At 42.5% G+C, this 22,310-nt stretch overlaps 1 protein-coding gene across 1 annotated transcript in view; it reads left to right on the top strand.

Annotated features, from left to right (window-relative positions):
• LOC138306604 (intermembrane lipid transfer protein VPS13A-like) overlaps positions 1-22,310 on the top strand; it is a 200,463-nt gene that overhangs the window by 158,266 nt on the left and 19,887 nt on the right. Inside the window, 7 exon segments of the mRNA XM_069247042.1 lie at positions 4-137; positions 392-521; positions 5,940-6,062; positions 8,536-8,648; positions 9,155-9,308; positions 20,303-20,437; positions 20,722-20,803. Of these exon segments, the coding sequence (XP_069103143.1) occupies positions 4-137; positions 392-521; positions 5,940-6,062; positions 8,536-8,648; positions 9,155-9,308; positions 20,303-20,437; positions 20,722-20,803 (871 nt within the window).

The following is a 22,310-nucleotide window of genomic DNA, read 5'->3' as shown; positions in this document are numbered from 1 at the left end:
CAGTATGGAGGTATCCACGTTGACTGTCAGGTAACTGAAGCTGCCATGGTAACGACCCTCAGCTCCTACAAGGACGGTATGGCCACTGTTCAGCTGGTAAACCACACTGAGGCTGCCTCTGTCACATTCCATCAAAGGTGGGTATGGTCGAAGGTTTCAATTAATTATCAATTATTCAGTTTAAAGCTTTGGAATACACATGGCAAGATGATCAAGCTAGATGTTTTTCTTGGCAATGTTTATATGAAGAGATGAAACTTTTTACATTAATGACCTGCTGTTTTAAATCAAAGACTGGCAATATCCAGGTTAGTGGTTCATTTTTGTCATGGAGAAAAAAAAATTTGCTGAAATTTTCACACTTTAGAAACATTTACAAATATTACTACAGTGGGTCTAAGAACACCCAGCTGTTGGGGCCAGGACACTATATGATGTATACGTGGGAGAACACAACAGACAAACGGGAGATCGTCTGGACGTGTGGAGACAAAAAGGATGTGAAAAACACACTGGTGGAGGTAAGATTTAGACAAATAGGATGTGAAAAACACACTGGTGGAGGTACGATTTAGACAAATAGGATGTGAAAAACACACTGGTGGAGGTAAGATTTAGACAAAAAGGATGTGAAAAACACACTGGTGGAGGTAAGATTTAGAAAAAATGGATGTGAAAAACACACTGGTGGAGGTAAGATTTAGAAAAAATGGATGTGAAAAACACACACTGGTGGAGGTAAGATTTAGACAAAAAGGATGTGAAAAACACACTGGTGGAGGTAAGATTTAGACAAAAAGGATGTGAAAAACACACTGGTGGAGGTAAGATTTAGAAAAAATGGATGTGAAAAACACACTGGTGGAGGTAAGATTTAGACAAAAAGGATGTGAAAAACACACTGGTGGAGGTAAGATTTAGACAAAAAGGATGTGAAAAACACACTGGTGGAGGTAAGATTTAGACAAAAAGGATGTGAAAAACACACACTGGTGGAGGTAAGATTTAGACAAAAAGGATGTGAAAAACACTGGTGGAGGTAAGATTTAGACAAAAGGATGTGAAAAACACACACTGGTGGAGTAGGTAAGATTTAGACAAAAAGGATGTGAAAAACACACTGGTGGAGGTAAGATTTAGACAAAAAGGATGTGAAAAACACATGTGAAAAAACACTGGTGAGGTAGATTTAGAAAAAAGGATGTGAAAAACACACTGGTGGAGGTAAGATTTAGACAAAAAGGATGTGAAAAACACACTGGTGGAGGTAAGATTTAGACAAAAAGGATGTGAAAAACACACTGGTAGAGGTAAGATTTAGAAAAAATGGATGTGAAAAACACACTGGTGGAGGTAAGATTTAGACAAAAAGGATGTGAAAAACACACTGGTGGAGGTAAGATTTAGACAAAAAGGATGTGAAAAACACACTGGTGGAGGTACAGTTGGTAGTAGACTAAAGGTTACACCCTTGTGCACACGAAGTGCACTACGTTTAGACTACAGGTAGACACGGAGTGCACGAGGTTTAGACTACAGGTAGACACGGAGTGCACAAGATTTAGACTACAGGTAGACACGGAGTGCACAAGATTTAGACTACAGGTAGACACAGAGTGCACTACGTGTGAACACGGTGTCCACTACAGGTGGACATCGTGTCCAGGTACATTGAGACCTAGACAGACAAGGTGATGTGTTACAGTTAGGGATCGGGGAAGAATAAGTTCTTCAATTTGAAATAATACATAATTATAATTTTTAAGTGTTTATTTTTTTTAATTACAACATCTACAATTTAATGTACAGTATATATAACTATATAATACAATATTTTTTAGTACACAAATAAAACCTTTTCACTGCAAAAGTAATAAAGATTGATTTATATTCATTAAGTATATATATATCATTTACATCAAGCATTTTCACAAGTTAAAAACAACTTTGAATTGCAGCAAAAAACCAGTCCTAATGTGCTTTTGAGACACTTTTTCTTTTATAATAAGCTATCAGTAATACAATCATATACCGGGTAATACCGGTACATAGCTTTTAAACAAAAAGATTTGGTGCCTATCAATCAGTTGTCTAGCTAGCTACTGTTGTAGCGGAAAAGATATCACCTTCTAACCAAGTCAGTCAGAAGGTGACATCTTTTCCGCTACAACAGTAGCTATTGTCTAGCGATACCCTTGTAGATCGTCTTTCATTCAAATATATATATAAATGTTCTTTTATAATATTTTTCTTGCTATTTTAAGTTCTAAAAGTATTGTACGTAAAAATAGCTTAATTACATATTCTTTATTAAAAACTGAACGTCTTTAAAAGATCATGCAGAATTAAATCCACTTCAAACTATATGACGTCCTCCATAAATTGGTGGCTAGTCTACCTACAAGTACCCAATTAAGCTTGTTTTGATTCTTAATTACCGGTACACACAATAAGTTTATGATCCCAACCCCGCAAGTTATCTTGATCATATATTGCGTCATGGTCCAATAATTATAACTTGTCAAACATACAGGTAAGCCACAGTATCCAGCTATACAGGTGCCTCAAGGTAACCATCGATAGATGGCCAGAGGGCAGAATCGTTACCTTCTGTGTTTGCACGGCTTTATGAGAATGGGGACTGTATCTTTATATAATATGTGATTTTAGAATTGTTTCTATGGAAGTTTGTTAAGACAAAAATATACTTTACCGTTTAAAAATCAGATAGGTTCATGAGTTTGAAACACTTAAGTACCATTCTTATTAGATACTTAGATACATGTACATGCTTGTTGTAGAGCCTGGGTTCCCGGGGGGGGGGGGGGGTTAGGTTAGATTGGGATGAGGTATGAGGGTAAAAACTAGCTGGCAAAACATATACCGGTAGTAAGTGATGCTGAATACACCTCATGTTATTGTCATGACAGGCAGCCGTGAAGTGGAGCTGACGGTAGCTGTACAATGCGTAAATCATGCATGTCTGTCACAATTAACCTTGAATTTACCAATAATACATGTATATATTATAAACAAAATTAATGTAGATTAGGTACTTATTCAACATTGTAATATGGTATTTTATATACATAGTCATGATAATCAGGTTTCTGATATATGTAAAAAGCCAGTGTAAAAAAATTAAATTAATGAAAAGATATTGGATGAAATATGATATTCCAATAATCTTGAAATAAATGTTTTAGTTAACTATACACTTGGAATTTAGATTATTTTTAATTTTAATATATAAAGCTTCATTAACAAATAAACTAAAATGCACTACCAGTTAAAACACATATCCCTATTGACTAGCATTGTTGTATAACTGCATGTACGTATTTGTGTGATGAGTACAATGTATGTATGTAGAGAGGCTGCCACCTAAGTACAGCATGCTATAAATGGACCTCCTGGGGTTGGGATAAGGTACTACATGTATACAGGTGTTGTTAGTCTGTGATACACTTGACTGAACATATTGAAGGGTGCCCAAAGAAGGCCCCAGGCCCCTGGCCCCACTCTGACCAATGTTAGGTAATTTAGATTATCATACCCGTGTGGTTGATGGAACAGTATGAAGTCCAAGTGACCATGGCAACTGCAGTCCTAGCCTAGGGGTCTACCTTTCGAGCAGGCAAATTCAAGTGAACACTATACTACATGTATGGATCATACATTAATATTTATATTGTTATCATATAACTCACGCGGTTTGTAAAAGAAGGTCAGAATATGATATTGTCAAATTATCAAGGTTTCTATAATTAAAATAATTATGACAAATTCAGAATCTAATCAACAACTATGAATCTACAGTTTAAATGGGTAGAAGTTGGATTTATTTTGATTCTGTCTGTTTGATTTGTTATCAGCATTTTAGCGATCGGTTCTTTGAACAGTGTTGATGCTCACGAGCAGCCACATGCCCGATAATAAATTTTTGCTTTCTTAAGCCAGTGCTTACAGGTTCCTCAATCGGTTGAGTGTAATAAAGTGTAATTTCTAATGCCGATTTTTAACGTCTATGGACGATTTCTCATTTTCCCCAATGCTTTGCAACGCGCCAGGTTCCATGTAGCAAATGTATACGTATTATACAAACTATTTCGCGCACCTTGCCGTTTAGAAAACTATATTCCATACATACATAGTTAAACATTTTATGAAGAATTTAATTTGTTTATGTTTATATGTCCTTGCTTTTATTATGCCCATCAATATATTCTTTTTAATCAAAATAATTTGCCGATCAAAATATCTCTTTGGCGACGATTTGCTTATACTAAAAATCTTACTCCACGCAACGTTCATCACTTTATGCATACGAAAAAGAATTTCATCTTTAAACTACTTATCACTAGCTAAGAAAAATAGTTTTTACTGGGAACTATCCATTGATGAGACATAACCATTATGTGGTTTACCGTACGCAGTTAATTTGCAACGCAGTTAATTTGCTTTTATAAATTCTATAATTATATAAACGTCCTTATTTATAAATTAAATTGTTTGATAATATATATTGATACATTTTACTTTATATGTATCTATTCAAATAAACATTACAGTACGAATGATTTCCAGTAATTAACGACAATTTTTATGTTGCAATAAATATTATGTTTCTGATCGCAATAACTATTTCTATCTGTCAAAGTTCATATAGACTGCAGAATCAATACATATTTTCTCATATTTCTGTGGCACACCATCTAGTCTGTCTGTGGACTGGATGTAGTGGACATTTTACCTGGACACGATGTCCACCTGTAGTGGACACCGTGTTCACACGTAGTGCACTCCGTGTCTACCTGTAGTCTAAATCTTGTGCACTCCGTGTCTACCTGTAGTCTAAATCTTGTGCACTCCGTGTCTACCTGTAGTCTAAACCTCGTGCACTCCGTGTCTACCTGTAGTCTAAACCTCGTGCACTCCGTGTCCACTCGTAGTTCACACCGTGTGCACAATGTGTAACCTTTAGTCTACTACCAACTGTAAGATTTAGACAAAAAGGATGTGAAAAACACACAGGTGGAGGTAAGATTTAGACAAAAAGGATGTGAAAAACACACTTGTGGAGGTAAGATTTAGACAAAAAGGATGTGAAAAACACACTTGTGGAGGTAAGAATGTTGACGAAAAGGATGTGAAAAGCACACTGGTGGAGGTAAGATACTGTAAATATAGGCTCATTGTTTTATGCTAATTTACCTCTTCATGAGAGTTCTTAAAGCAAAATACCTTGAATACTGGATTGTTAACGAATTAGGTACATAAAATAAACATACCACAGCCTCCCAAAACATTCTTTACACCACACAGTTAACATCTCACTTCCCTGGGAGGTCATCCTTAAATAGCCCTCTCTCAACAGGTCGCTCATAGGGTTATGTTGAAATGCTTGATTAGGATAGCACTATAAAGCTAGAATTCTATTGAGAAGATGGACCATGCTGAATGGAATTTATTCACGTACCATGTGACACCTGATAATGTTTGTACGGGACTATTGTTTCTATTAGTGCTGGAATGACGTCAAAAGTTGATATTCCATGCTACCACCGTTTAAGCAGGAAGATAACAAAGAATAATGTTTCAACACCACTGGAGATACTAGTCCTGCACAAACGTTATCGGTATCACATGGTACATGAGTTAGTCCCATAGACCATATGTGACTGGGTGGGGTATGTTGCTTGATGTCTTCGGCGGCATGCTTCAGTGAAATAGCACTATAAAAAGGGCAACAGTTCCACTATACAAGAAGACACAACACGAATATAACACATTCTCCTAAAACACTCACCTCGCACACATGCACGTAACACATGGCATACATGGGAGGTTGTCCTTACATGACCCTGGCTGTTAATAGGACGTTAATTAATCAAACAAACAAACAAAGATTCACTCATCCATTAAGTTTCTGTCTACAGGACGGTTATGGATGGTTCGCCCTGACGTCTGATACCAACGTCTACTGGGTATCCTTCCTGGACGGTATGCAGAGGGTGTTACTGTTTACTGAGGACTTACAGCTCGCCACACTCGCTCAACAGGTACGCATAATGTTGATACTTACTTAAAATTATTTTCTCAAGGGACACTATCTTCTAGGATTTAACAGAATATCATACCAGGTGGTTATTGTTCAACAAAATCAACTTCATCAGAATTAGAGGATATATCTGTCAATTAATTGTAATTATTTTTGTCATTATCTTTTGTACTTAATTTACATTAAAGGCCCACTACCTTTCAGGAGCAAAATTCAAAGGTTTCTTGAAAACATAAATAACATAAGAAAATACATATCAATGGCCTAAGTTGAGGTAACAACACCAAACAAATCCAATATTTCTTGTATAAAATGTGTTAAGTGTCCAGATTAATTTCGCTGTTTTGCTGTCTTGCTTAATAATAATCAACTACTGCGCGGTATTAAGGATGACAGCGGGAAAGATAAGGCCACCTGCGTTAAGAAGACATTTTATTTATTTAAATTAAATTTTTCCGAAGATGATTACGAATGTAGTATTAATGGGAAGTTAATAGCTTTCGCAACTCTACAAAATTATCGATCTTGTTTTACATTCCCATTTTAAAAATTAATAGCTGTTCGGAAAGGTAGTGGGCCTTAATTTTAATTTTTCAAATTCTTTTCTCAATAGATTCTAAAGAGTTTTATTTCCATGTTAGTGGGGCAATCAATATTTATCTTTGTGAAATTGTAGCATCTTTTTTATTGCATGGTATGTACTGGCCAGATGTCAGTGTACAAAAACATTTTTCAACTGCCTAAGTGTCATTTATAATCTTTATTTTCTTGTACAAACAAAAATTTATACTTAAAGTGAATAGTCGGGCAAAGAAAACCAGACTCTAAATGCGTTCATTGGCCTTCCAAAAGTTCTCACATATTAATACGACGGTCAAGTTCTGTTTAGTTTCCCAGTTCTGACCATTAAAATGAAGAAAAGTTTAAAGCATTGAAAGCGAGGCTGCGTGGAAATGTAACCACGGACATAGTGAGCCAGGAGGACGTTTTAGAATTCCCATACTTTAAATTAATTTCTTCGTACGCAGACAGATTTTGACGAGAGATTTTATTTTTCCATTTCATAAGAAATTATACTGCATACATTCACACCATATTTACTGACTTTAGCCATCCTTGCCCGACTGTTCACTTTAATCAATTTCTCAATTTAAAAAATGCAAAAAATGAAATAAATACATATTGTGCCCAAGCTTATCATAGAAATTTTTGTTGCATTTTTTTTTTTTTTTTTTTTTAATGTTTACTCAATTCATTTTACAGTTTTAATGTGTTGACCAAGATATTTGTTTTGTCAAATTAATTTTACTTTATGGGATTTTTTAAAATAATTTTTGTTCTAGTTTTGGTTAACAAACAGGACCGCAGTAAGCATGTTTGGAGTGACAGATTAACTGATCTGAGTGATACTGTATACTTAATATTCGTGGGATTTGATTTCGCTGAATTCCCGAATCCATCCAAAATTGCAAAATTTCACACTTCACAAAAATTGATCATGATTTTACATATAATAGCCTGTTGAATGAACGACGCTTTCAAATGATTCACAGATATTTCTCGAAAATATACCCCCGCTAATATGTTCTAAAAAGTTAATTGCGGGATAACATCTATGCAGTATCATAATGTTATTTCTGATAGACTAATACATTCTCATACACAGTTTCTCACTGTGTACAGTGTGCTGTGTATCTACAACTGTAATAATGCCATTTGTTTGTGTTCAGAGCTGCTGTAGATGAAGTAGTATGTTTCATTAGGTGTATTATATTGTAAAAACCATTTTTGAAAAATTTTGATCAAAGACATTACTGCTTATAATTTCTGTGTAATATTAATAAATGTTTCATAATTTAACATTCAGATTGTTTTCAACTGATTTTTGTTATTTTTTATGCAGTGTGAAAATGTTTAGCAAAATTACAACATACCCATTAATCTGTTATTTCATGATGGACATTTTATACATGAAGCATATTTTAGGGTGTATTTAGAAAATATCATGTTTGTTACCCCTGTAACTCCACACTATGGGTTGTATATTAACATGACATTTTCTATCATATTTTTCCACAGTTCCTAAATCTGCTGTTAATAGGATGTTCAGTAATAATGTACTCATGATTGCACCAGAGCATTACTTGGTTCACAATGTAGATTCAACTTCATTGTGGAAAAAGGCTTTGTTGTTCACGCCTCGGATAAAATTTGATCCATCTGTTCTTATTTTAACAGTATGTAAGGTTTATCTGCCCTTGCATGTAGGTAGTAATTGTGAGGTCTTGTGTTTATAAGCATAATGTAATATAATTGTTTTCAGAGAAAATTATGTGAATTGTGGTCAAAATAATGATGGCCATAATTAAAACTTCCCACAAGAGTTTTGACTCAATAATATGCAAAGATAAAATAGTCATAAACACATATGTTTGTTCCTTTTTTAACCTTTGAACTTTACCTTTGACCCCAAGGCTGGTGAACTAGAGAGAATTGAACAAGAAATCACTGTCTGTATCCAAGGCCTTGGGCTGTCTCTTATCAACGACCTTAGCCAGACAGAGGTCGCCTTCCTGGGAATCACAAGGTCAGATGTCCTACTTAACATTTCCTTTAAAAAAATATTGTCATTTAATGTTTATTTTGTTGTCGTCCAGGAAAACACAGAATGACTTAATAAGTTAGAGTCAGTAGGACCATAGTGACGAATCACTTTGTATTGAATTTTAATGTTAGAGTAGACTGTATTTATTAATAAGTATTGTGACCCAACACAGCTACATATATGTACTTTTGCAATTTTCATTTCAAAATACTTTGCGGGAATTAAGTTTCCTGGATTTTAAATTGAATTAATATATCTCTGAATTTAATTGTGCAAGAATTCTCTAAGAAATCCATTAGCAGAGATAAACTTTCGCATATTTACCTTGATCGCTAAATTTGCTAAAATAAATTGCACACAAATGAAAGTGAATTTACAGTATATGTAGGACAATACCATTGCCTTATACTATAAGAATTCTTTTCTTCTCTTAGCTGAATATTTAGCTCACTGAGTTTACAATAAACAACATCTTTGTGTTTTGACAGTTCTGGTATCATATGGGAGGAAAAGAAGAAACGCTACAAGGCCCTAAGTGTGAAAAATGGCCTTGTTTTAGAAGACGCTTATCAGAAATATCTGATGGAGCTGGACTTAGGACACAACCCTCCTGCCCACCTCAACCTCGAAAACAAGATGGAGGTAGGTAACCGTGCTACAGAACACATGAGTTAAAGAAGAACACCCCCTCAACCTCGAAAACAAGATGGAGGTAGGTAACCGTGCTACAGAACACATGAGTTAAAGAAGAACACCCCCTCAACCTCGAAAACAAGATGGAGGTAGGTAACCGTGCTACAGAACACATGAGTTAAAGAAGAACACCCCCTCAACCTCGAAAACAAGATGGAGGTAGGTAACCGTGCTACAGAACACATGAGTTAAAGAAGAACACCCCCTCAACCTCGAAAACAAGATGGAGGTAGGTAACCGTGCTACAGAACACATGAGTTAAAGAAGAACACCCCCTCAACCTCGAAAACAAGTTGGAGGTAGGTAACCGTGCTACAGAACACAAGAAGAACACCCCCTCAACCTCGAAAACAAGATGGAGGTAGGTAACCGTGCTACAGAACACACAAGAAGAACACCCCCTCAACCTCGAAAACAAGTTGGAGGTAGGTAACCGTGCTACAGAACACAAGAAGAAACACCCCCTCAACCTCGAAAACAAGATGGAGGTAGGTAACCGTGCTACAGAACACATGAGTTAAAGAAGAACACCCCCTCAACCTCGAAAACAAGATGGAGGTAGGTAACCGTGCTACAGAACACATGAGTTAAAGAAGAACACCCCCTCAACCTCGAAAACAAGATGGAGGTAGGTAACCGTGCTACAGAACACAAGAAGAACACCCCCTCAACCTCGAAAACAAGATGGAGGTAGGTAACCGTGCTACAGAACACATGAGTTAAAGAAGAACACCCCCTCAACCTCGAAAACAAGATGGAGGTAGGTAACCGTGCTACAGAACACAAGAAGAACACCCCCTCAACCTCGAAAACAAGATGGAGGTAGGTAACCGTGCTACAGAACACAAGAAGAACACCCCCTCAACCTCGAAAACAAGATGGAGGTAGGTAACCGTGCTACAGAACACAAGAAGAACACCCCCTCAACCTCGAAAACAAGATGGAGGTAGGTAACCGTGCTACAGAACACATGAGTTAAAGAAGAACACCCCCTCAACCTCGAAAACAAGATGGAGGTAGGTAACCGTGCTACAGAACACAAGAAGAACACCCCCTCAACCTCGAAAACAAGATGGAGGTAGGTAACCGTGCTACAGAAAATGAGTTAAAGAAGAACACCCCCTCAACCTCGAAAACAAGATGGAGGTAGGTAACCGTGCTACAAACACAAGAAGAACACCCCCTCAACCTCGAAAACAAGATGGAGGTAGGTAACCGTGCTACAGAACACATGAGTTAAAGAAGAACACCCCCTCAACCTCGAAAACAAGATGGAGGTAGGTAACCGTGCTACAGAACACATGAGTTAAAGAAGAACACCCCCTCAACCTCGAAAACAAGATGGAGGTAGGTAACCGTGCTACAGAACACAGAGAAGAACACCCCCTCAACCTCGAAAACAAGATGGAGGTAGGTAACCGTGCTACAGAACACAAGAAAGAACACCCCCTCAACCTCGAAAACAAGATGGAGGTAGGTAACCGTGCTACAGAACACAAGAAGAACACCCCCTCAACCTCGAAAACAAGATGGAGGTAGGTAACCGTGCTACAGAACACAAGAAGAACACCCCCTCAACCTCGAAAACAAGATGGAGGTAGGTAACCGTGCTACAGAACACAAGAAGAACACCCCCTCAACCTCGAAAACAAGATGGAGGTAGGTAACCGTGCTACAGAACACAAGAAGAACACCCCCTCAACCTCGAAAACAAGATGGAGGTAGGTAACCGTGCTACAGAACACAAGAAGAACACCCCCTCAACCTCGAAAACAAGATGGAGGTAGGTAACCGTGCTACAGAACACAAGAAGAACACCCCCTCAACCTCGAAAACAAGATGGAGGTAGGTAACCGTGCTACAGAACACAAGAAGAACACCCCCTCAACCTCGAAAACAAGATGGAGGTAGGTAACCGTGCTACAGAACACAAGAAGAACACCCCCTCAACCTCGAAAACAAGATGGAGGTAGGTAACCGTGCTACAGAACACAAGAAGAACACCCCCTCAACCTCGAAAACAAGATGGAGGTAGGTAACCGTGCTACAGAACACAAGAAGAACACCCCCTCAACCTCGAAAACAAGATGGAGGTAGGTAACCGTGCTACAGAACACAAGAAGAACACCCCCTCAACCTCGAAAACAAGATGGAGGTAGGTAACCGTGCTACAGAACACAAGAAGAACACCCCCTCAACCTCGAAAACAAGATGGAGGTAGGTAACCGTGCTACAGAACACAAGAAGAACACCCCCTCAACCTCGAAAACAAGATGGAGGTAGGTAACCGTGCTACAGAACACAAGAAGAACACCCCCTCAACCTCGAAAACAAGATGGAGGTAGGTAACCGTGCTACAGAACACAAGAAGAACACCCCCTCAACCTCGAAAACAAGATGGAGGTAGGTAACCGTGCTACAGAACACAAGAAGAACACCCCCCTCAACCTCGAAAACAAGATGGAGGTAGGTAACCGTGCTACAGAACACAAGAAGAACACCCCCTCAACCTCGAAAACAAGATGGAGGTAGGTAACCGTGCTACAGAACACAAGAAGAACACCCCCTCAACCTCGAAAACAAGATGGAGGTAGGTAACCGTGCTACAGAACACACACAAGAAGAACACCCCCTCAACCTCGAAAACAAGATGGAGGTAGGTAACCGTGCTACAGAACACAAGAAGAACACCCCCTCAAACCTCGAAAACAAGATGGAGGTAGGTAACCGTGCTACAGAACACAAGAAGAACACCCCCTCAACCTCGAAAACAAGTTGGAGGTAGGTAACCGTGCTACAGAACACAAGAGTTAAAGAAGAACACCCCCTCAACCTCGAAAACAAGATGGAGGTAGGTAACCGTGCTACAGAACACAAGAAGAACACCCCCTCAACCTCGAAAACAAGATGGAGGTAGGTAACCGTGCTACAGCTACAGAACACAAGAAGAAACACCCCCCTCAACCTCGAAAACAAGATGGAGGTAGGTAACCGTGCTACAGAACACAAGAAGAACACCCCCTCAACCTCGAAAACAAGATGGAGGTAGGTAACCGTGCTACAGAACACAGAAGAACACAAGAAAACAAGATGGAGGTAGGTAACCGTGCTACAGAACACAAGAAGAACACCCCCTCAACCTCGAAAACAAGATGGAGGTAGGTAACCGTGCTACAGAACACAAGAAGAACCCCTAACCCCCTCAACCTCGAAAAAACAAGATGGAGGTAGGTAACCGTGCTACAGAACACAAGAAGAACACCCCCTCAACCTCGAAAACAAGATGGAGGTAGGTAACCGTGCTACAGAACACAAGAAGAACACCCCCTCAACCTCGAAAACAAGGATTGGAGGTAGGTAACCGTGCTACAGAACACAAGAAGAACACCCCCTCAACCTCGAAAACAAGATGGAGGTAGGTAACCGTGCTACAGAACACAAGAAGAACACCCCCTCAACCTCGAAAACAAGATGGAGGTAGGTAACCGTGCTACAGAACACAAGAAGAACACCCCCTCAACCTCGAAAACAAGATGGAGGTAGGTAACCGTGCTACAGAACACAAGAAGAAGAACACCCCCTCAACCTCGAAAACAAGATGGAGGTAGGTAACCGTGCTACAGAACACAAGAAGAACACCCCCTCAACCTCGAAAACAAGTTGGAGGTAGGTAACCGTGCTACAGAACACAAGAAGAACACCCCCTCAACCTCGAAAACAAGATGGAGGTAGGTAACCGTGCTACAGAACACAAGAAGAACACCCCCTCAACCTCGAAAACAAGATGGAGGTAGGTAACCGTGCTACAGAACACAAGAAGAACACCCCCTCAACCTCGAAAACAAGATGGAGGTAGGTAACCGTGCTACAGAACACAAGAAGAACACCCCCTCAACCTCGAAAACAAGATGGAGGTAGGTAACCGTGCTACAGAACACAAGAAGAACACCCCCTCAACCTCGAAAACAAGATGGAGGTAGGTAACCGTGCTACAGAACACAAGAAGAACACCCCCTCAACCTCGAAAACAAGATGGAGGTAGGTAACCGTGCTACAGAACACAAGATAGAACACCCCCTCAACCTCGAAAACAAGATGGAGGTAGGTAACCGTGCTACAGAACACAAGAAGAACACCCCCCTCAACCTCGAAAACAAGATGGAGGTAGGTAACCGTGCTACAGAACACAAGAAGAACACCCCCTCAACCTCGAAAACAAGATGGAGGTAGGTAACCGTGCTACAGAACACAAGAAGAACACCCCCTCAACCTCGAAAACAAGATGGAGGTAGGTAACCGTGCTACAGAACACAAGAAGAACACCCCCTCAACCTCGAAAACAAGATGGAGGTAGGTAACCGTGCTACAGAACACAAGAAGAACACCCCCTCAACCTCGAAAACAAGATGGAGGTAGGTAACCGTGCTACAGAACACACAAGAAGAACACCCCCTCAACCTCGAAAACAAGATGGAGGTAGGTAACCGTGCTACAGAACACAAGAAGAACACCCCCTCAACCTCGAAAACAAGATGGAGGTAGGTAACCGTGCTACAGAACACAAGAAGAACACCCCCTCAACCTCGAAAACAAGATGGAGGTAGGTAACCGTGCTACAGAACACAAGAAGAACACCCCCTCAACCTCGAAAACAAGATGGAGGTAGGTAACCGTGCTACAGAACACAAGAAGAACACCCCCTCAACCTCGAAAACAAGATGGAGGTAGGTAACCGTGCTACAGAACACAAGAAGAACACCCCCTCAACCTCGAAAACAAGATGGAGGTAGGTAACCGTGCTACAGAACACAAGAAGAACACCCCCTCAACCTCGAAAACAAGATGGAGGTAGGTAACCGTGCTACAGAACACAAGAAGAACACCCCCTCAACCTCGAAAACAAGATGGAGGTAGGTAACCGTGCTACAGAACACAAGAAGAACACCCCCTCAACCTCGAAAACAAGATGGAGGTAGGTAACCGTGCTACAGAACACAAGAAGAACACCCCCTCAACCTCGAAAACAAGATGGAGGTAGGTAACCGTGCTACAGAACACAAGAAGAACACCCCCTCAACCTCGAAAACAAGATGGAGGTAGGTAACCGTGCTACAGAACACAAGAAGAACACCCCCTCAACCTCGAAAACAAGATGGAGGTAGGTAACCGTGCTACAGAACACAAGAAGAACACCCCCTCAACCTCGAAAACAAGATGGAGGTAGGTAACCGTGCTACAGAACACATGAGTTAAAGAAGAACAAGATCTAAAACAAGATGGAGGTAGGTAACCGTGCTACAGAACACAAGAAGAACACCCCCTCAACCTCGAAAACAAGATGGAGGTAGGTAACCGTGCTACAGAACACAAGAAGAACACCCCCTCAACCTCGAAAACAAGATGGAGGTAGGTAACCGTGCTACAGAACACAAGAAGAACACCCCCTCAACCTCGAAAACAAGATGGAGGTAGGTAACCGTGCTACAGAACACAAGAAGAACACCCCCTCAACCTCGAAAACAAGATGGAGGTAGGTAACCGTGCTACAGAACACAAGAAGAACACCCCCTCAACCTCGAAAACAAGATGGAGGTAGGTAACCGTGCTACAGAACACAAGAAGAACACCCCCTCAACCTCGAAAACAAGATGGAGGTAGGTAACCGTGCTACAGAACACAAGAAGAACACCCCCTCAACCTCGAAAACAAGATGGAGGTAGGTAACCGTGCTACAGAACACAAGAAGAACACCCCCTCAACCTCGAAAACAAGATGGAGGTAGGTAACCGTGCTACAGAACACAAGAAGAACACCCCCTCAACCTCGAAAACAAGATGGAGGTAGGTAACCGTGCTACAGAACACAAGAAGAACACCCCCTCAACCTCGAAAACAAGATGGAGGTAGGTAACCGTGCTACAGAACACAAGAAGAACACCCCCTCAACCTCGAAAACAAGATGGAGGTAGGTAACCGTGCTACAGAACACAAGAAGAACACCCCCTCAACCTCGAAAACAAGATGGAGGTAGGTAACCGTGCTACAGAACACAAGAAGAACACCCCCTCAACCTCGAAAACAAGATGGAGGTAGGTAACCGTGCTACAGAACACAAGAGTTAAAGAAGAACACCCCCTCAACCTCGAAAACAAGATGGAGGTAGGTAACCGTGCTACAGAACACAAGAAGAACACCCCCTCAACCTCGAAAACAAGATGGAGGTAGGTAACCGTGCTACAGAACACAAGAAGAACACCCCCTCAACCTCGAAAACAAGATGGAGGTAGGTAACCGTGCTACAGAACACAAGAAGAACACCCCCTCAACCTCGAAAACAAGATGGAGGTAGGTAACCGTGCTACAGAACACAAGAAGAACACCCCCCTCAACCTCGAAAACAAGATGGAGGTAGGTAACCGTGCTACAGAACACAAGAAGAACACCCCCTCAACCTCGAAAACAAGATGGAGGTAGGTAACCGTGCTACAGAACACAAGAAGAACACCCCCTCAACCTCGAAAACAAGATGGAGGTAGGTAACCGTGCTACAGAACACAAGAAGAACACCCCCTCAACCTCGAAAACAAGATGGAGGTAGGTAACCGTGCTACAGAACACAAGAAGAACACCCCCTCAACCTCGAAAACAAGATGGAGGTAGGTAACCGTGCTACAGAACACAAGAAGAACACCCCCTCAACCTCGAAAACAAGATGGAGGTAGGTAACCGTGCTACAGAACACAAGAAGAACACCCCCTCAACCTCGAAAACAAGATGGAGGTAGGTAACCGTGCTACAGAACACAAGAAGAACACCCCCCTCAACCTCGAAAACAAGATGGAGGTAGGTAACCGTGCTACAGAACACAAGAAGAACACCCCCTCAACCTCGAAAACAAGATGGAGGTAGGTAACCGTGCTACAGAACACAAGAAGAACACCCCCTCAACCTCGAAAACAAGATGGAGGTAGGTAACCGTGCTACAGAACACAAGAAGAACACCCCCTCAACCTCGAAAACAAGATGGAGGTAGGTAACCGTGCTACAGAACACAAGAAGAACACCCCCTCAACCTCGAAAACAAGATGGAGGTAGGTAACCGTGCTACAGAACACAAGAAGAACACCCCCTCAACCTCGAAAACAAGATGGAGGTAGGTAACCGTGCTACAGAACACAAGAAGAACACCCCCTCAACCTCGAAAACAAGATGGAGGTAGGTAACCGTGCTACAGAACACAAGAAGAACACCCCCTCAACCTCGAAAACAAGATGGAGGTAGGTAACCGTGCTACAGAACACAAGAAGAACACCCCCTCAACCTCGAAAACAAGATGGAGGTAGGTAACCGTGCTACAGAACACAAGAAGAACCCCCCTCAACCTCGAAAACAAGATGGAGGTAGGTAACCGTGCTACAGAACACAAGAAGAACACCCCCTCAACCTCGAAAACAAGATGGAGGTAGGTAACCGTGCTACAGAACACAAGAAGAAACACCCCCTCAACCTCGAAAACAAGATGGAGGTAGGTAACCGTGCTACAGAACACACAAGAAGAACACCCCCTCAACCTCGAAAACAAGATGGAGGTAGGTAACCGTGCTACAGAACACAAGAAGAACACCCCCTCAACCTCGAAAACAAGATGGAGGTAGGTAACCGTGCTACAGAACACAAGAAGAACACCCCCTCAACCTCGAAAACAAGATGGAGGTAGGTAACCGTGCTACAGAACACAAGAAGAACACCCCCTCAACCTCGAAAACAAGATGGAGGTAGGTAACCGTGCTACAGAACACAAGAAGAACACCCCCTCAACCTCGAAAACAAGATGGAGGTAGGTAACCGTGCTACAGAACACAAGAAGAACACCCCCTCAACCTCGAAAACAAGATGGAGGTAGGTAACCGTGCTACAGAACACAAGAAGAACACCCCCTCAACCTCGAAAACAAGATGGAGGTAGGTAACCGTGCTACAGAACACAAGAAGAACACCCCCTCAACCTCGAAAACAAGATGGAGGTAGGTAACCGTGCTACAGAACACAAGAAGAACACCCCCTCAACCTCGAAAACAAGATGGAGGTAGGTAACCGTGCTACAGAACACAAGAAGAACACCCCCTCAACCTCGAAAACAAGATGGAGGTAGGTAACCGTGCTACAGAACACAAGAAGAACACCCCCTCAACCTCGAAAACAAGATGGAGGTAGGTAACCGTGCTACAGAACACAAGAAGAACACACCCCCTCAACCTCGAAAACAAGATGGAGGTAGGTAACCGTGCTACAGAACACAAGAAGAACACCCCCTCAACCTCGAAAACAAGATGGAGGTAGGTAACCGTGCTACAGAACACAAGAAGAACACCCCCTCAACCTCGAAAACAAGATGGAGGTAGGTAACCGTGCTACAGAACACAAGAAGAACACCCCCTCAACCTCGAAAACAAGATGGAGGTAGGTAACCGTGCTACAGAACACAAGAAGAACACCCCCTCAACCTCGAAAACAAGATGGAGGTAGGTAACCGTGCTACAGAACACAAGAAGAACACCCCCTCAACCTCGAAAACAAGTTGGAGGTAGGTAACCGTGCTACAGAACACAAGAGTTAAAGAAGAACACCCCCTCAACCTCGAAAACAAGATGGAGGTAGGTAACCGTGCTACAGAACACAAGAAGAACACCCCCTCAACCTCGAAAACAAGATGGAGGTAGGTAACCGTGCTACAGAACACAAGAAGAACACCCCCTCAACCTCGAAAACAAGATGGAGGTAGGTAACCGTGCTACAGAACACAAGAAGAACACCCCCTCAACCTCGAAAACAAGATGGAGGTAGGTAACCGTGCTACAGAACACAAGAAGAACACCCCCTCAACCTCGAAAACAAGATGGAGGTAGGTAACCGTGCTACAGAACACAAGAAGAACACCCCCTCAACCTCGAAAACAAGATGGAGGTAGGTAACCGTGCTACAGAACACAAGAAGAACACCCCCTCAACCTCGAAAACAAGATGGAGGTAGGTAACCGTGCTACAGAACACAAGAAGAACACCCCCTCAACCTCGAAAACAAGATGGAGGTAGGTAACCGTGCTACAGAACACAAGAAGAACACCCCCTCAACCTCGAAAACAAGATGGAGGTAGGTAACCGTGCTACAGAACACAAGAAGAACACCCCCTCAACCTCGAAAACAAGATGGAGGTAGGTAACCGTGCTACAGAACACAAGAAGAACACCCCCTCAACCTCGAAAACAAGATGGAGGTAGGTAACCGTGCTACAGAACACAAGAAGAACACCCCCTCAACCTCGAAAACAAGATGGAGGTAGGTAACCGTGCTACAGAACACAAGAAGAACACCCCTCAACCTCGAAAACAAGATGGAGGTAGGTAACCGTGCTACAGAACACAAGAAGAACACCCCCCAACCTCGAAAACAAGATGGAGGTAGGTAACCGTGCTACAGAACACAAGAAAACAAGATGGAGGAGTAGGTAACCGTGCTACAGAACACAAGAAGAACACCCCCTCAACCTCGAAAACAAGATGGAGGTAGGTAACCGTGCTACAGAACACAAGAAGAACACCCCCTCAACCTCGAAAAACAAGATGGAGGTAGGTAACCGTGCTACAGAACACAAGAAGAACACCCCCTCAACCTCGAAAACAAGATGGAGGTAGGTAACCGTGCTACAGAACACAAGAAGAACACCCCCTCAACCTCGAAAACAAGATGGAGGTAGGTAACCGTGCTACAGAACACAAGAAGAACACCCCCTCAACCTCGAAAACAAGATGGAGGTAGGTAACCGTGCTACAGAACACAAGAAGAACACCCCCTCAACCTCGAAAACAAGATGGAGGTAGGTAACCGTGCTACAGAACACAAGAAGAACACCCCCTCAACCTCGAAAACAAGATGGAGGTAGGTAACCGTGCTACAGAACACAAGAAGAACACCCCCTCAACCTCGAAAACAAGATGGAGGTAGGTAACCGTGCTACAGAACACAAGAAGAACACCCCCCTCAACCTCGAAAACAAGATGGAGGTAGGTAACCGTGCTACAGAACACAAGAAGAACACCCCCTCAACCTCGAAAACAAGATGGAGGTAGGTAACCGTGCTACAGAACACAAGAAGAACACCCCCTCAACCTCGAAAACAAGATGGAGGTAGGTAACCGTGCTACAGAACACAAGAAGAACACCCCCTCAACCTCGAAAACAAGATGGAGGTAGGTAACCGTGCTACAGAACACAAGAAGAACACCCCCCTCAACCTCGAAAACAAGATGGAGGTAGGTAACCGTGCTACAGAACACAAGAAGAACACCCCCTCAACCTCGAAAACAAGATGGAGGTAGGTAACCGTGCTACAGAACACAAGAAGAACACCCCCTCAACCTCGAAAACAAGATGGAGGTAGGTAACCGTGCTACAGAACACAAGAAGAACACCCCCTCAACCTCGAAAACAAGATGGAGGTAGGTAACCGTGCTACAGAACACAAGAAGAACACCCCCTCAACCTCGAAAACAAGATGGAGGTAGGTAACCGTGCTACAGAACACAAGAAGAACACCCCCTCAACCTCGAAAACAAGATGGAGGTAGGTAACCGTGCTACAGAACACAAGAAGAACACCCCCTCAACCTCGAAAACAAGATGGAGGTAGGTAACCGTGCTACAGAACACAAGAAGAACACCCCCTCAATCCTTCTTTGTATACTCATATGTCAGTCAGAGATAATCAGATTCATTTAGAAAATAAGTTGATATGGTACCTACAAAGCATAGGTCACATAACAAAATCAGGTCAATGAACCTAAAATTTGACCTATGACCTACAGTCCTATTTTGACCACATCTTACACTACTTCTTGTGGGAGACTGTAGTTTATCCAGTTTTGCTAAACATGATTTTTTGTTGACAGGTTGACTTCAACGAAATGAAGCTGATCCGTCCAAACAAGCGAGGAATCAGACGAAGTTTCCAGGAGGGAATCTGGCTCCAGTACAAGACTTCTCCTCACCAGATCCAGCTACATGCCAAGATTAACCGACTTCAGGTATGTATACTGCTACACGCCAAGATAAACCGACTTCAGGTAAATATACACCCCCTGTACCAACTGTTATACACTAGCTTAGTGTGTGTGTTCACAGCTTGTAGCTTAGTGTGTGTGTTCACAGCTTGTACCCAATCATCAATATTCCTTTACTTAATGGACAGCCGTAAACTTGAAATTGTCCGGTAGGAAAGTATTAGGAAGTTAAATAAGTTAAGAAATATTTCAGAATCTGTTAATTACAGATATTAATGGTAACGTTGCCTATGATGTTTGTCCCACAGCTGGACAATCAGATGTCAGGTGCTGTGTTCCCGACGGTCCTGTCTCCAGTACCCCTACCCAAGTCTGTGGCAGCAGACAGTGGTAAGTATACACATTCCTGTCTCCTGTACCCCTACCCAAGTCTGTGGCAGCAGACAGTGGTAAGTATACACATTCCTGTCTCCTGTACCCCTACCCAAGTCTGTGGCAGCAGACAGTGGTAAGTATACACATTCCTGTCTCCTGTACCCCTACCCAAGTCTGTGGCAGCAGACAGTGGTAAGTATATACAGCAGTCCTGTCTCCTGTACCCCTACCCAAGTCTGTGGCAGCAGACAGTGGTAAGTATACACATTCCTGTCTCCTGTACCCCTACCCAAGTCTGTGGCAGCAGACAGTGGTAAGTATCCACAGTCCTGTCTCCTGTACCCCTACCCAAGTCTGTGGCAGCAGATAGTGGTAAGTATACACAGTCCTGTCTCCTGTACCCCTACCCAAGTCTGTGGCAGCAAACAGTGATAAGTATACACAGTCCTGTCTCCTGTACCCCTACCCAAGTCTGTGGCAGCAGATAGTGGTAAGTATCCACAGTCCTGTCTCCTGTACCCCTACCCAAGTCTGTGGCAGTAGACAGTGGTAAGTATACACAGTCATGTCTCCTGTACCCCTACCCAAGTCTGTGAAGCAGACAGTGGTAAGTATACACAGTCCTGTCTCCTGTACCCTTACCCAAGTCTGTGGCAGCAGATAGTGGTAAGTATACATTGTCATGTCTCCTGTACCCCTACCCAAGTCTGTGGCAGCAGACAGTGGTAAGTATACACAGTCCTGTCTCCTGTACCCCTACCCAAGTCTGTGGCAGCAGACAGCGGTAAGTATCCACAGTCCTGTCTCCTGTACCCCTACCAAAGTCTGTGGCAGCAGATAGTGGTAAGTATACACAGTCTTGTCTCCTGTACCCCTACCCAAGTCTATGGCAGCAGACAGTGGTAAGTATACACGGTCCTGTCTCCTGTACCCCTACCAAAGTCTGTAGCAGCATACAGTGGTACGTATACCCAGTCCTGTCTCCTGTACCCCTACCCAAGTCTGTTGCAGCTAGCAGACAGTGGTAAGTATACCCAGTCCTGTCTCCTGTACCCCTACCCAAGTCTGTGGCAGCAGACAGTGGTAAGTATACACAGTCCTGTCTCCTGTACCCCTACCCAAGTCTGTGGCAGCAGACAGTGGTAAGTATACACAGTCCTGTCTCCTGTACCCCTACCCAAGTCTGTGGCAGCAGACAGTGGTAAGTATACACGGTCCTGTCTCCTGTACCCCTACCCAAGTCTGTGGCAGCAGATAGTGGTAAGTATCCACAGTCCTGTCTCCTGTACCCCTACCCAAGTCTGTGGCAGCAGACAGTGGTAAGTATACACAGTCCTGTCTCCTGTACCCCTACCCAAGTCTGTTGCAGCAGATAGTGGTAAGTATACATTGTCATGTCTCCTGTACCCCTACCCAAGTCTGTGCCAGTAGACAGTGGTAAGTATACACGGTCCTGTCTCCTGTACCCCTACCCAAGTCTGTGGCAGCAGATAGTGGTAAGTATCCACAGTCCTGTCTCCTG

The sequence above is a fragment of the Argopecten irradians genome, chromosome 13 (genome assembly GCF_041381155.1).
Source record: "Argopecten irradians isolate NY chromosome 13, Ai_NY, whole genome shotgun sequence".
NCBI classification, from domain to species: Eukaryota; Metazoa; Mollusca; class Bivalvia; order Pectinida; family Pectinidae; genus Argopecten; species Argopecten irradians.
This window is presented reverse-complemented; position numbering and strand designations above follow the sequence as displayed.